The sequence below is a fragment of the Artemia franciscana genome, chromosome 17 (genome assembly GCF_032884065.1).
Source record: "Artemia franciscana chromosome 17, ASM3288406v1, whole genome shotgun sequence".
In the NCBI taxonomy this organism is placed as follows: domain Eukaryota; kingdom Metazoa; phylum Arthropoda; class Branchiopoda; order Anostraca; family Artemiidae; genus Artemia; species Artemia franciscana.
In genome coordinates, this window is record NC_088879.1 from 21,060,680 (window position 1) to 21,076,982 (window position 16,303).

At 36.3% G+C, this 16,303-nt stretch overlaps 2 protein-coding genes across 4 annotated transcripts in view; both read left to right on the forward strand.

The window, feature by feature from the left end:
- The window catches only part of LOC136037986 (histone-arginine methyltransferase CARMER-like), a 28,474-nt gene extending 25,593 nt beyond the window's left edge, over positions 1 to 2,881 (forward strand). For both annotated transcript variants that reach the window (XM_065720893.1, XM_065720892.1), the window contains exon 7: positions 2,337 to 2,881. In XM_065720893.1, the coding sequence (XP_065576965.1) occupies positions 2,337 to 2,453 (117 nt within the window). In that variant the 3' untranslated portion in view covers positions 2,454 to 2,881. The remainder of the gene's footprint in view (positions 1 to 2,336) is intronic.
- Positions 2,882 to 11,580: 8,699 nt separating this feature from the next.
- Positions 11,581 to 16,303, forward strand: part of LOC136037995 (UDP-N-acetylglucosamine transporter-like) — a 446,903-nt gene continuing 442,180 nt past the window's right edge. Inside the window, exon 1 of one of the 2 annotated variants that reach the window (XM_065720901.1) lies at positions 11,581 to 11,713. In XM_065720901.1, the coding sequence (XP_065576973.1) occupies positions 11,695 to 11,713 (19 nt within the window). In that variant the 5' untranslated portion in view covers positions 11,581 to 11,694. The remainder of the gene's footprint in view (positions 11,714 to 16,303) is intronic. The other variant, XM_065720902.1, reaches the window with a different exon arrangement.

The following is a 16,303-nucleotide window of genomic DNA, read 5'->3' on the forward strand; positions in this document are numbered from 1 at the left end:
TGAGCTTGACCTTTTATTTTCCTTCCAAAATCAATTGAAAGTTGAACTTTGTTTAGTTCTTGGCAAGGGGAGCAAATGTTATTATTCCTAAGGGTGGAATTTTGAGTCTTGTGTTCCTATGGGAAATTTTGAATTCGCGGAACTCCTAGGGTAAAAGGGTATGCGAACACAAACTTACAATAGACAAAGTCTAATAGAAATAAAAGACATGATTTTAATTCTGCTTTGACCCTCTTCGATTTTGAATACCCAGATCATCTAGTTCTTTTTTACGAGGCAAGCTTAGTGTCGACAGTAAATGGTTTACAACAATATTATAGGGGAGCAATGAAAATAAAAAATGTATGCATAAAAAAACGTTTTCCAAGCAAATGACGCTGTAGCTTTTAAAAGACTTATGAGATGGCAGTCTTGCTACTGTTTGGGGTAACTTCGGTTCTTTTTAAGGTTGTCTTGATGATCCGTTTTAGTTTCAGGATTCATCTATTCATTCGCATCAATATCGGTTAGCTTTATGCTTATGTTTTAATTTCCTCTTGGTTTTGGGTTGATTTTGTCATTCGTATTTATTTCTGATCGTTTCAAGTCTGAAATATTATATTACTTTATTTCAGCTTGTCTTATGTTCTATTATGGCTCTCATTTTCAAATGAGAGCCATAACATATTAACGTAAGCCATAACATAACTCCCTTAACATAATATTTGAAGTCCCTTGTTCTCCCCGTACAACCCCTAGTCGTTTAAAGATATTCATACGCACTATTTTCACAGTCTGGGTAGACATCATGTCTCTTGATTGACTCCGCTACTTCACTAAGAATGGATTAAGAGTTTTACTAGGGGCTATAGTATCAAAATTATTCTATAATTGTTATATTTTTGATACTATAGTATCGAAAAGGAATGCACGGTTTCTGGTCCCCACTTCCCTTAGATGTAAATACCAAATGTGAAGTCTCCCTGTCTCCCCCTCTCCAACACTTGCATTGACAGCTCCATTGACGAATTTACTGGACCTTCCAAATATGCTAAAAATTTTGATTGAATGTGTTTGGATTAATTTTGCAAATCCAGTTCAAATACTTTAGCAAAGAAAACCAAAATGAGTCCTTTTTGGTTCCAAGGGTGATAAAGCACTATTGTAAGAAATCGCTCTCCGGATTGGAAATTTAATTTCATCACTTTAGTGCTACTTTCTATTGTTGTTATTATGCATAATATGTTAGAAACGCGTTAGCCTATATAGCATTAAAACGCATCAAGAAGAAGTTATACAGGTTAGCGGTAAAAAGTATGCAAACATTAAGTTCGCAGACAGTTTTTTTTCCGAGACATAGGAGAAAAAAAAATTTAATGGGGGTGGAGGTTCTTTTACTGCTGCCTCCTCCTCTGGGTAGTTGTCTGCTCCTTTTATCTGCTTTAGAAGATGCCTTCTCAGAACTATTAAGACACGGGATTTTATAAAGGTTATTAACTTGAAAATTTTTGAATTTTGTAAGAAAGAAACGATGAATCCCAGCCCCAAAGATTTATGAGAAATATAAAAATTCGTCTCCCCCCCCCCCGCCCACGTGAAAAGTTCAATTTGTTTGACTTGACCCTTTGTCTAAGTTGCTTCTCGAATTTCAGGTTGTACAGGATTTTTACGATATAGAAGGGCTCCTGTCCCTCCCTGTCCAAATTTGGCAACGCACATAATATTTTATTTTCACCTGTAAATGATCATGGTTCTTTTCTACCATAAATCATAACTGTGCTATCAGTCTGAATATGTGTTGACTTCCATTTCCTCATGTAAGTTATGTGACGAAATTGGGCGTAAATTCGCTACGGAAAAAAAAAATCAGTGTCGTATATTTGATTTTTGCCCATAGCAGCTCACATCTCCTCTAGCCATATTTTAATGGGTGATTTCATCTTCAATATAATCATTGATGCATAACCCGAAATGCCAGAGTGTAAACCTCATTTGCACTAAGTGACTTAAAAAGGGCTGAATTAAACTATTGTGATTTAGTTGCATACTCAGGATGAGGCTTCGTAGCCACTCTGTCACTTGTAGGAAGATTCACATGTTCTCGTCTTTATAAAAGAGATAACAGAGTTCTGTTGCATTGGTGATTTCTCTTTTCATGATATATATATATATATATATATATATATATATATATATATATATATATATATATATTTAAGGATCTTGCCATTATACCATTTAAATTTAGTCATTTGTCGCATCAAGAAAATCCTCACAGAAGACATCATTATTTGACCACTAAAAGAGTTTTTATCTTTTTAAACGTAGTGAAAATTTTCTTTTTTTTTTCCTTTTAGCCACAACAGTTGGTACTGGGTAGCAGCTACCCCGTAAGTAGCAACCTGATGATTGGAGACTATGTCACACCTGGCAATGTCATTCTACCACAAGGAATGGATGCATACCGCTCTTGAGACAGCAGCCCTGGCATGGCATCCCAGAGTATTATACTTATCATCGCCCTTTTTTGTCTTTTTTTCTTCTTCTTTCTAACGTCTGACAAGAGGCATATCCGATTCAGTAATGCTGTCTTGTATGCTAGTGCTTTTAATTTGATAATGTTTCATTAACAGCGTACAGGACAAAAAAAATGTATGTTTTATAATCAGTACGCTTAACATAGTGTATATTATACATTGCGTATAAACATAAATACATACGGTACAAATATATGTATCGTACCAAGGTTATATAACCCTTGCGCGTTTGTATAAAGGATTGTGAGGCAGAATTGCCATTATTAATAGGAAATTATTGTTTAGATTACGGATTTGTAACATTGCTACCATTTAAGGAAATAAGGATCGTCAACATTCAAATCAATTAAAATGTTGCTCTTTTAGCTGTGTTTTCTTCTAATTTTGTTAGCATTTTATTACTTAGCTTTCGATGCGTTTGTCCTTTGGTTATGCTCTCTCTCTCTCTCTCTCCCTCACTCACTCTCTCTCTCTCTCTCTCTCTCTCTCTCTCTCTCTCTCTCTTTTTCTCTCACTCACTCTCTTTCCCTCTCTCTATTTCTCTTTTATTCTTTTTCTCTCTCTCTCTCTCTCTTTCCGAACTAGAGTTTCACCAGGAATTTAATAAGTGAATAAGCTTCCCTACTTTGTCATCATAGTAAATATTTCTGAAATATTTAAAATGATAATTTAAACTTTGTGGCCAAGGAATTTAAATCAGTAGTGAGGAGATTAAAAGCTTTATTAAAAACCAAATGTTGACAGCCTAAAAAAACTGTTTGGTGGTGAATTTAGTCGCATCTTTGACCCGGCTATCCTTTAGCACAATCCAAATTATTTAGGCCTATGAAGGTTTGCAAAATAATTGAGTAGATAAACTTGCTACATTATTCTTCTGATTTGAATGAAGAAATTGAATTGGGGAAGATACGAAGATCACATTTCCCGGGTGAATATGATAATTCCATTGGAAATAGTAATAAACTTGTATAAGAACTATAACTTTACTTGTATATTTTACTTGTATAAGTAAAAGAAGTCTTACTTTCCATGATTTTTATCATAAGAAGTACTGTTATCTCTTTGAAGCTGGTATACAGGAATATAGGAATGCATGTTGGGGGAGGGGTGCAGGGGCTTGCCCAGCTCGGATTTTGATTTTTATAATATTTCCCGATAAATTCGTATACTTTTTAACTGCTGTTGTATAATCACTGTTTTGACGACCCTCTTTTCCTGTGTGAAAGTCTTCACAGTTTCGATATGCATGCCTGATTGTGCTAGTGAGAGCTCAGAGGAAAAGTTTTTTGTTGATTAAAGGTGAACTTATCCTAATCTTGTTAGAATTTCGTTTGAGCAAGGTTAGAAGTTTGCAGTGAATCAAAGAGATAAATCTAATTTTATCGCAAAGTAATTCAAACAACGGAATTCAAACAACCACCTTCCTTTGACTCGATATGTTTTGTTGTGACTTTTTCTAAACTTCGGGAAAAAAAGGTTATATTTTTAAGTAGGGTACAGCTAGGAGTGCAGGGGGAATGACTTTTGTTTTAAAAAGAATCTAGCATGTCAATCCGAAATATTTCATTGTTCAGAGTTTTGAAGAAACCAAATGTTTCATAAGAAAGAAACGTGTAATTAACTTAAACTGGAAGGATTTTTCTTTAATGTCACTCAAGTATCTAGAAAAGTATCCTTTAAAGAAGTCAAATTATTTCACTAAAAAAACTAGGGCCATTTTATTTAAAAATGATAAAACAAAATCCTTTTGCAGGAGATCTAGACCTGAGTTTATTTCAATATATGGACTTAGTTTATCAAAGCTACTCATAGTATATTTAAAACACTGCCTGAACGTTTAACTACAAGTATTTCTTCAAACAATACATTTTTATCCAAGAAAAGATAAGAGTGATGATGGTGCCTAACAAGCCAAAATAAAGCAATGCAATAAGACAAACATAGAACGAGCACAAATTAAACGAATAATCAATTCAAACTTAAAATGAACTTAAATTACAGTAGATTACAGTAAGCCTCTCAAACCGGGACAATTTGGGTCAAACGTTCAAACACTAAAGTTTCAATTGAATTTTTCATTTATTGTTTTTTCAAATTATGAAATTTAAAAAATGGAAAGCTTTGTTGTTGAATTGTTGGGATTGTTTCGTGTTGAATTTATTCCCGGGGGTGAACCACCAAATTAGTAGTGTTCATTTAGAACTTCTTCCTTAATGTCACACCGTCGCCTCGTCTTTCAATGAAACACAAAATTGGCTTGAAATGAATTGAAGCTAATCCACTAACAGTTCAGTTGTTAAATATATCGGGGTCACAATAGAGAGGGAAAAAAGAAGTATAGGCTAGATTCTTTAAAATTTTGCAGTCAGACAGCCTGAAGTCATGTTGAGTAGTTTCAATCCATTGACTTTTGTGCGATATAATTAACCTAAAACTTAAAAGGAAGCATTTGAACTTTCAAATCATGTACAGTTGGGTAGACAAATGTCATCAGTAGAATTTAAAACTCATTTTAAAAATATATTTGGCTATCCTTATATTTCGAACTTTTTGAAGTTAACAGTATTTAATAAATTTTGTTCCAAGTCAGAGTGAATTAATAGCTGGAACAATCGAAAATTAAATTCCTATTACATTTTCATGGATACGGCTAACGATCGTTAGCAAGTGCAAACTTTGCAATCCTCTTAGGCAAGAAAAACAAAGGAACAATAAATAATAAATCGTTCCAGGATTGCAAAAATATATATATATACATAATATATTCTTATATTTTGAAATTTGGCTTCTAGAATAAAAAGTGGATATCTGCCCTCATTCCATTGCTTTATCTCCTTGGAAGTCAGCAACGTCAGTGCATCCTATAGACCTTTCTACGCGTTCTACCTTGACCTTTACAATAACCTTTAAGGAAAAAGCATAATTTTTTATGTTAGAAAATTTGAAAAGAATCTTAGGCTACTTGTAATTCAAAAATGGTCCTGTGGTAGCGCAGTGGGTTTGATCTAAGCCTCGTAACATAAGTTTAAACCTAGTTGCAGCAACACACTGAGTGGCCGACACAACAACCTTAGTAGTCAAGAAGTGACGTTAACCCAATATGATACAATTCAATAATGCTATTACTACTACTAACAACTCTACAGCGCCAAGCCACCTGAGGTCAACACAGCTACGTACGCTCCTCGTCCATCACAATTCAGTAATATGACAGCTATTCTTCTAAAATAACGAGATTTTCTCTCTGAGCATTAAATTGAATTTAAATCCAGTGCCGTATACACATTAACAAGAGTTTCCTAGCTTTATTACTAAACATTTCATTTTTTTTTATGATGGACAAATCGAAAATTTGTGGAAAGGTATGAAAACATGACCTGGCAGAATTTAGGTGTCACTATATCTGGATTGCCAGTACCATGGATTTATCCATGTTTACATAAAAATTTCCACCCCTGCCATGGATATTTGAAATACCATGGTTTTACTTTTAAAAATAATGAATCGTGAAAAATTGTGAAATCATGGATTTTGCCAAGAAATTACGAGGTTTGTTTTCTTATACCCAATAAAATTTCTGTCCCTCTGAAACAGCAAAAAACTATTCTTGAGAAGGCTCAAATGGGTTCTCATTGAATCACAGATGGCTCTGTCAGCGCACAGAATAAAAGCAGGCTATTCAAAACTTAAAAACTTAAGTCTATCATGTGATTTCTTTCTACCATGCTTAAAAACAGTTACAAGAGATTTATTCCTGCTATTACACCCACTAAAGTAAATTGAAAACTTCCTGTATAGGAAATCAAAGTTTTGTCTAGCAATATCAAATTCATGCTTGCTGTCATGAAAATCTCGTTGAGGCAAATTCTAAAACTTTTTTTAATTTGAGTCTTTCAGTATTTAGAATAATCTGTACTAACCAATGTTATTTACTGTTATTTGAAGCTCATATATCAATTTGTCCTGATGTAGCTTGGAATTGGAATACTAGCTAGGGTTGTTTTCATCATTTAGATTTTTCTGTCATTTACTTTTTAACGACTATACAGCGTTGGTTTTTGTAGTTTAGCTCAAATTATTTAAGATATATTAACCATAAAATAGCCTATTGTGATTCGAGAAATACCAAGTGTATTTTCTGTTTCGATCTAGGGAAAAGAGCTAAACAGCAAAGGGCGAAGTTAAACTGAGCTCCGAAACTCCGTTGGTTGTTTAGCGGAACCGGAAAACCAACAAAAAAGAAAAAAGCTTCTTACAAGAGAAAAAAAGATGAACTTTGTTTAGCTGCCAAAAGTGAAAAAATACCTTTGGCAGTGAGAAGCGCCTTAGTCAGCCAGTAGCAAGAAGGTAGAGTCGAACCGTTTTAATGGTCAAGTGGCTATTCTTGATTCACACAGATATGATGCGAAAATAATATATGGGTTTCGCCTTTCAAAAGTCATGTTTCCTGGTTGAATATTAGCTCGCAAAGACGACGACACCAGATGCAATAAGAAATTTTATGTTCCTAGTATCTCACAGGACACAGAATCTTATATCAGTTATGAGGGAAAAATTGATCGTTCTGGTAATACGAGTGTTTATGCGTCACAAAGATCTATTTGCTGAAAGGTTGTGACACGAAGGGTTGCGAGCAGCACATTTTGGATCCCCTTGATAGTCCTAATTGTCTTCTAAGTCCTGTGGGGATGGTTCAAGTTCATTTATTTATAAATCGCACATACATGTATATATAAATGACATAGGCCCATGGGGAGACAAGCTCGAAAAACTAGGCCTAGACAAAGATAAAATAATAACCCTACAATACAAAGATAAACATGACGGCAAAGATACAATAACACAACAATAATATGAAAGTAGCAGCTAGCCCAGGATCATTCAATACTATTGAAAAAATTAAAAATGTCCATATTATTAAATATAAATTAATACTGGAAGATAGCTGAGAGGCCCATAATCACCCAGAGCAACGAATCATACAAAAACTTTGCCTTACTAAAAAGATACCTAATTAAAAATAATCCTGAACTAAATGAAATTTAAGTTTCCTTTTTATTAAATGGATAGAGGAAAAATTATCAATAAGAGTCTTGTGAGCATCCCAGCACCGAGCTATTGACACAAACGGAGCGAATTTAGATCTCTCAGTATTATACTTGTCAATGTAGATATCCTTTTTTTGTCGAGTGTTATAATTATGTAAATCTTGTGATTGGGAGAACAAACTTTGATGGAGGTAATATGGCGGTAATTTCTTAATGTCATAATTGATTTTGAAAAGAATTGCTCCAAAAGCAAATTGTTGAGAGACTGGAAGTATATCTAGATAAGTATATAAAGATGCAGTAGAAGACTTATTTGGAAGTTCAATAGGTGATGGAATAAACAGTTTAAGGATTCTTAGCGCTTTATTTTGTAAAATCTATATTGGTTTAATATGGGTTTTAAATGTAGAGAAATATACTAGAGAACAATAGTTAATATTAATCTGAATCAGAGCAAAATAAATACTTCGTAAAGCAGAGTAGGGCAAACAAAGCTTCAACCTTCGCATTAAACCAACATACTTTGAAATCTTTAATCGTAGATTTTGAATGTGTGTTTTAAAAGATAAGCTTTTGTCAATCACAAGTCCAAGGTACTTTATCATTTTCACACGAGATATTGATAATAGATACTTTGAAGAAGTAACTCGGGTAATACGAGGGCAGATATTTGACTTTCTGCCGTAAATTATGAAATTAGTTTTTGATACATTCAAAGCAATAAAATTTGAAGAACACCAATCAAGAACATTAGAAAATGCAGTATTCACTTTTGCCTCCAGCTCCTCGTCATTCTTTTCAGAAATTGAAACTGCCGTATCATCAGCAAAATGTGTGTTGAGACACGGGGATGTAAAAGCGCGGTGAAAATCATTTATATAAATTAAAAAAAGGAGAGGACCTAGGACAGAGCCCTGAGGTACCCCAACCTTCGAAGACTGAGGTACAGGTGAAGAGAGGAAATTGCCCCCATCTAATCGTTGCTTTCTCTTATCAAGATAATCTTTGAAAACCTGATTTTCGGGGACATCCCGAAACTTTGGGAATAGTGAAAGCCGCAGGGGCTAGTGGGCCTATCTGTAAATCCTGGTCTGGTTTCACAATATTTTTTTTTTTGTTATTGTTGTAATAATTACAGAAGAAAACATATGTAATATGATTCGCTTTAATAAAGCGCCAACGACACATGCTTTTACCTTTAGGGAAACAGGCACAAGCTCTTGTTTTTAGTGAAGAATATAGGTGTTTTGGACAATTTTGGAAAGAGCTAAAGAAATTAAACTGAATTCCATGATTTTTGGAATAAAATATCATTTATAAGTTTTTGGGTGTTTTTTTTTTGGGGGGGGGGGGGTCATGCTCCCCTTTGTTTTTTTTTTCGGGGTAAGCAAACCTTTTATACACTGGGCGTAAGTTACTACCATTTCTCATGGCTTGGGGGGGGGTGATCCCAAAGAATTTTATCTGATCGTTGGACTATTTCAAACAAAATGACTATCACAAAATTTTGATTGAATGCATTTGTGGAAAAAAGGGTGTGTAGGGGGGGGGGGTCAATGCCCTCTGTTCACTATTGACTCTTAAAAGGTAGATAGAACTTTCAATTTCCAATTAAATGAGTCAAGTCTGAAGTTTATGCTACCATATCTTCCATCAAAACTTATATATCCCCGGGTCCTAGGCTGCAGCCTTTCTTCCTAATTTTGCGAAACTTTTTTTTAATCTAATTGTTGGACTGTTTCAAACAAATAGCGATTTAAAATTTTTATCAAATGCATTTGGGGAAAACAGACGGTGGGGGGAGCATATGCCTGCCGATCACTTTTGGTGAATCTTGAAAAGGTAACTAGAACTTTCAATTCCCAATCAAGTGAGCCGCCTCTGATGTTTATATTATCATCACTTATATAAAACCCTATCTGCTCCTGGGGCTTAACTCACCCCTGAGTTCTGGGGGGTTGAGTCGGTCCCTGAATTTCGTTATTTGATTTTTAAACTATTTTGAACAAAACGTCTATCTCAAAATTTTGATCGGGGCTTAGTTGCCCTCTAATACCTTTTGACCTGAAAGGTGCACTAGAAATTACGATTTGCAGTCGAATGAGTCCCGTCAGAAGTTTATACACCATCTTTTCCATTAAAACCTTATATGCCCCGGGGCTTAAGTTACATCTCTTTCCCCAGATTTCGGGGGTTATGTTGATCCCAAAGTTTTGTAATCTGGTCGTTAGACTAATTCAAACGAAATCCCTATCTCAAAATTTTGATCAGATAAATTTGGGGGAAAGAGACTGGGGGGGGGGGGCTCGAAATTTCATCAGGAATTAGAATCCAATCAAATGAGCCACCTCTGATATTTATAGGACCACTCCTTACATTAAACCTTATCTGCCCTCGGAGCATAACTTAGCCCTGGACTCTTGGGGGTTGAGCCGACCCCCCGAGTTTTGTTATTTGATTTTTAAACTAGTTTAAACAAAACAGCTATGTCAAAATTTTGATCGGATGAATTTGGGTAAAAATGCCCTTAGAAAGGGGGGGGGACTAGTTGTCCTCCGAGCACTTTCGACTAACGATTTACAAGAAATTACGATTTACAGTCAAATCATCCCCCTCCGAAGTTTTTACCACCATACCTTCCACAAGAACCTTACATGCCCCCAGGACATAATTTACAACACTTGTCCCCGGGTTCTAGGGGCTTTGCTATCCCTGGAGTTTTTGTTGTATGTTCTTTGGTCTGTTTTGAATAAATGGTTATATAAAACATTCGATCGGACGTATTTCGAGGAAAGAAGGTTGGGAGGGGGAGGGGCTAGCTGCCATCGGAATACTTTTGACTCTTATAAAGGGAATTGCAACTTTGAGTTTCTAATCATTTGGGTGCCCTCTGAGGCTAATGTGATCACTTCTTTCATTAAAACCTCACATTCCCTTAGGACATAAGTTACAACCCTTCCCCGGGCTTTGGGGGGAGGGGCTATGTCGACCCTGAAATTTCTGTTATCTCGTTGGACTATTTCAAACAAATTAGCAATTTTTTTTTTATTAGATGTATTTGGGGGAAAGGGTGCGTGTGTGTGCGAGAAGGGGGGTAGATGTCCTCCTATCCCTTTTGACTCATAAAGAGGTAACAAGAAGGTTTAGTTTACAATCAAATGAGCCATCTCTGAAGCTTATACAACCACCGTTTACATAAAACCTTATATGCCCCTGGGGCATAAAGCAAAACACTTGCCCTCTGGCTCTGGGGGTATGTGTCATCCTTGGAGTTTTCGCTATCTTATATTCCAGCTATTTTCAACAATATGACTATCTAAACATTTTTATCAGATGGGTAGGGGTAAATGAGCGGGGGCGAACTAGTTGCCCTCCAATTTCTTTTTACTCTTCACAAAAGTTAACTAGATCTTCAATTTCCAATCGAATGAGTCCTCTTTGAAGTTACTTTTAGCATCCTTTCCATAAAACTATATATGCCCTTTGTGTATAACTTACAAATTCTGAACCAGGGCCGTGGGGGGTTGTGTTGCCTTTAGATTTGTTGTTATTTGATCAACTACTTTTTGAAAAATGGCTATCACAAAACTTTTATCGGATACATTTGGGGAAAAGGGACGTGGGGGGGGGGCTGGATAACATCCTATCACTCTCTAGAACTTCCGATTTCCAATCGAATGAGCCCCCTCCAAAGTTTATACGACCAATTCTTCCATATAAAGTGCCTCTAGAAAAAAAATTACTAGAGCCGCTTGGCCTTTACTACTTGCAACGCTATAACGTTGCTTCTTATTTTGAAAAAGGCTTATGCTAACTTTGTGTTTCATTCGGACTATTTGTCTTTGTTTCTTCTTAAATTAGCCATGGCCCTTGGCTTTTCTTTACATTCCACCGACTTGATATAGATTTGAATGAAAATCTAGTGGGTGAACTGTGATGAAAAAGCTAAGATTCATAGCTAATTAAAAAAAAACAGACAGTATAAGTGTAGTGGCAACCACGCCAATCATATTTGTATAGTTTAAAAAAGGAGCACATTATTAACTGGGTATTCCAGAAATACTTTGGAATTGCTCATTCACAGAAATTTAGGCTATTTCTTGAAGATTTAGCCTATAATTCTGTTTGGGATGATAGAAAATAGTCCAGGTAAGTAATTTTGGACTAGGCCTAGGTGAAAGAATCATCTATGTTCCAGTGAAAATTGATGAAAATTTGTTTTGTAGGTTGGCACAAATTCCAGGCAATAGGCCTCCATTTCTTGACATAGTTTAGACACATAATCATTCCTAAGAGCATCATAGGTAAATTCTTTAAGATATAAATCCAATAGAAAAAAAAAGAAATAGCCTATAGGGCTTAGGCCTACTAAATCCCAAAATCACTCATTTTTGTCAAGTATAATTGTCACTATAGTTGTAATTATTTCTTGGTCTCTCCTCCCTCACTAATGTTACTAAAGATAGCCTTAGTTTATAAGTTTAGCTAAAGAACTGGTTGACCAGATCCAAGTTGACCTAAATATTTCCATAATTTGGAAAAATTCTAGCTGATTAACTTCTTGCTGTCTCGGAAATGGGTTAGGTTAGGAAACTGAAACTTTCAGGGAAAGGTCTACAGGATAAAGTATGTCCTGGGAAGGTATTTTGAAGCACCTATCTCCACTCCTCCCTCTAGAGGACCCTGACCTTTGATGACCTTCAAAAATATGTATGTTATAAAAGTGAAACACTGCAAAATAAATCTTCTGCTTGAATGAAGTACAACAAAATTGTTTTCAGCTTCACAACTTTGCTCAATCCCAATTTATAAGGTTTTAAAGATATGCAAATACATTTCCTAAATTTTGAAAAAAAAATCATTGATATTACCTTAAATTGCAAGTTGGAGCAATTGAAGGATTTTCCATCCTGTATCATTGCTCAGCATTTCCTCAAAAATTGCCATGTGGATTGATTTGGAATTGTTTTGAATATTGAGTTGGTTTTTTTGACTAGGGTTTATTTTATGGTCTGGGACTCCAAGGTGTCCCATTCCAGCCTCCATTCCTTATTGTCCTACTCCTTGTCAAGTGAGACTTTGAATTCTTTGACGGTCTTACTGGATACAGTATGATTGCTCAGGGAGTTCCACTGGTCTACTTGTCTGCTGTGATGAATCAATGAAGAAGAGACCATGAATTGGATTGTTGTGAATCAATTTGTAAGCATTAATCATGTCACCCCTTTTACTTTGGTAAGTCACATTGCACAAGTTCAGAGTTTGCAGTCTCATTGGGTAAGGAAGATGTTGGCACCTGTCTACTGTCTTTGTTGCTCTCCTCTGTACTTTCTCTATCATGTCCTTGTCCACTTTGTAGAAGGGAGATGCAATTGACATGCCAGTTTCTAGCCTTGGTCTGACAAGACTTTTGTATAGCTTGGTGATTGTTTGTGGAGATCTAGTTGTGAATGTTTGTTTAATTGTCCCTAAAGCATGGTTTGCACTAGCTACAATCTTTTTAGTATGACTTTGAAACTTTAAATGGCAGTCAACTATGACACCTGTCTCATTCCTCTGTAACTGCAACTAGGGGTTCTCTTTGACCAGTTATTTGGTTTTGCATGGTGTAAATATGTTTTTGATTTTTATTGCCAAAATGTAAAACTTTACATTTACTTGAATTAAATTCAAGTAGCCATTGTCTAGCCCAGTCATCCAGCTTGTCAAGATTGGCTTGGATTGATGCAGTCTCCGCCCAAGATGATGCTGCCCCAATGAGCTTAGAGTCATCTGCATAGAGTGTGAGAAGGTTTTGGAGTATTTCAGGAGCATCATTAATATATATGTTGAAAAGTGATGGCCCAAGCATGGTTCCTTAGGGAGCTCTGCTAAGAACAGGTAAAGTTGATGATAGTACATGTACTCCTTTATCATTAATAACAGCAACTCTTTGGGTTTGTTCTCCCAGGAAGTCTACAATCCATTCAATGATGTCCAAGTGGATGTGACAAGCTTGAAGCTTTCTTTTCAGCCTTAGGTGTGCAACTTTGTTGAATGCTTTTGCTTGATCCAACAAAATCATGTCCATGGGTGTCCCTTTTTCCAGTAGTTTGGTGACTTCATTGTATGACTGTATTAGGCTTGTGTCCATGGAATTGCCATTTTGGAAACCATGCTGATTTGGAGACATGATGTTGTTGTATGTCAAGTGCTTAGTAACAGCATCATTTATGATTCCCTTGAGAATCTTTGAAGTTACTGATGTTAGACTTATTGGCCTATAATTTTCAGCTTTGTCTTTGGAGCCTTTCTTGTGTATTGGTATAACAGTAGCTTTTTTCCAGTCAGAGGGGACAACTTTTTCCTTTAGTGATTTCTTGAAGATTTTTGCTAAAGGTGAGGATATTAGTTCAGCAGTCTCTTTGAGTAGTCTTGGGTGTATACTGTCTGGTCCCTTCAACTTTGATGCATCAAGCTTTTTCAGTCATTTTTGGACATCTGACTCAAAAATGACAATCATTGGCATTGTTACATTGACAGGATATTCCCAGGTATCTGGGATGTTTCTAGAGTTTTCCACTGTGTAGACTGAGGAATGTTGTTTGTTTAAGGTTTCTGCTATCTCTGCATGATCAGTAATTTTGCCAGATGGCGTGGTTAGGTAGGGAATGGAATGTTGTCTTGGCTTTGCTGATGATACATAATTCCAGAACTTCTTTGGATTAGTTTTAGTTTCTGTAGCAATGATATCTTCATGCTTTTTTATAGAGCATCTTGTAATCTTTCTCAGTCTATTCCTTGCTTTTTTGAATTTATCATATTGTTCTCAAGAATTGGTTTGCCTGTATTTTGCCCAGTATCTGTTCTTTCTGTTCATTTCCCGTTTTATGGACCTTGTCAAGTAAGGTAGGGTGCGTGGCCTCTTGATATATGAGACAGTGGTACATGTCTCCTCATGCTTTAGCATTATTTCCTTGAAGAGATTCCAGCTGTCATTGCTTGACTTGTGCTCAAACAGTGCTTCCCAGTTGCCATTTTGCATTCTCCTTAGTTCCTTGCAGATTTTCTCTTAATCAATATATCTTCTGCAAATATGGCTGGAAGAGGGTGGTGACAGGTGGAGAGTTGTTAAGAGACATACATGATCACTTGCACCAATTGGTGGTAAATGATCGATACTTAGTATTTGATCTGGGTCATACGTTAAATACCTTAAATTGCAGCTTGGAGCAATATAAGGATTATCCATCCTTGTGATGCTCCATGAGAAAAAAAAGAATTCGTTTGGTGTAGATTGTGGCTGTTAGATTAGACTCTTGTGGAGGACTCTGCAGCTTCCCAATTGTAAAGGAACTCCTGGCAGAGCCATTCCCTATCAAGGTGGGACTTGAACATGTCAATTGAAGTAGCAGAAACTGTTTCTTCAGAGAGCTGGTTCCACATATTGATGATTCTTTGGCTGAAGAAGTGGCTTCTATGTCTACTCGTGGAACGCTGCATGGAGAGCTTCAAAGAATGTCCTCTAGTACCAGAATGCAAGGGCTGTGCAAAGAGACCGGGAAGGGTATTTTTAGAGAGGAGTTTTTTGGTTAAAATAATGTCACCCCTTTTCCGTCGGTATGTCAGCGTTGGCAGCTTCAAACGACGTAGTCTTTCTTTGTATGGATATTTATTCATGTTGGTAACCATCTTAGTGGCAACTCTAGGGTGTCGGCTGGAGATGGTTCTTTTTATGATACCGAGGGTTTTATTTGCAGAAGATGAAACAGACTTAGCATGGCTGCTAAACTTTAATTGGTGATCTACAATAACCCCAAGATCTCTTTCATTGGAAACAGCAGAAAGGAAGTTGTCTTGAAGGAAATACTTATGATGCTTGTTATTTTTGCCAAAATGAATTACATGGCATTTGTCAACATTGAAAGTCAGAAGCCACATGTTAGCCCATCTTACTAGACTATCAAGATCTGTTTGAATTGATTGCTGGTCAGAGGGAGTAGCCGCTTTTCCAACTAGTTTTGAGTCATCAGTGTAAAGGGTAATAAGATTTGAAAGAAGGGTGGGTAATTCGTTAATATAGAAGTTGAAAAGTGTTGGTCCAAGAATAGTGCCCTGGGGCACGCCACTTAATACAATTGTGGGAGAAGAGAAATGAGGAGTTCCTTGCAAATCAAAAACTCTGACACTCTGTGATCTTTCAGAAAGGAAGCCCATAATCCACTGTACAACACCTTCGTTGACACCTGCAGCCCTCAATTTGATTATGAGGAATTCATGACAAACTTTGTCGAATGCTTTGGACAGATCAAGAAGAATCATGTCGACAGGAAAACCCTCATCAAGCAGTGTAGTCACTAATTCATATGTTTGGATAAGGTTAGTGTCCACAGATCTACCAGATCTGAAACCATGTTGTGATGTGGAAAGGATATTATTGACCTCAAGATGTTCAATTAGAGCTTTATTAACAAATCTCTCAAGCACCTTAACAACTGCAGAGGTGATGCTTATGGGACGGTAATTCTCTGCTGAGTCTCTTCGTCCCTTTTTATGGATCAGGGTTATATAAGATGTTTTCCAATCATGCGGTAGTTCCCCATTTTGAAGAGATAACTGGAACAGCATGCACAGGGGGTAGCTGAGAGCTTTTCAACACTCCCTAAGAAGACGTGGATGAACACTGTCTGGTCCCTTTGACTTATTTACATCAAGCTTCTCAAGGCTATTAAAAACCATTAATTCACCTACTGACAAATC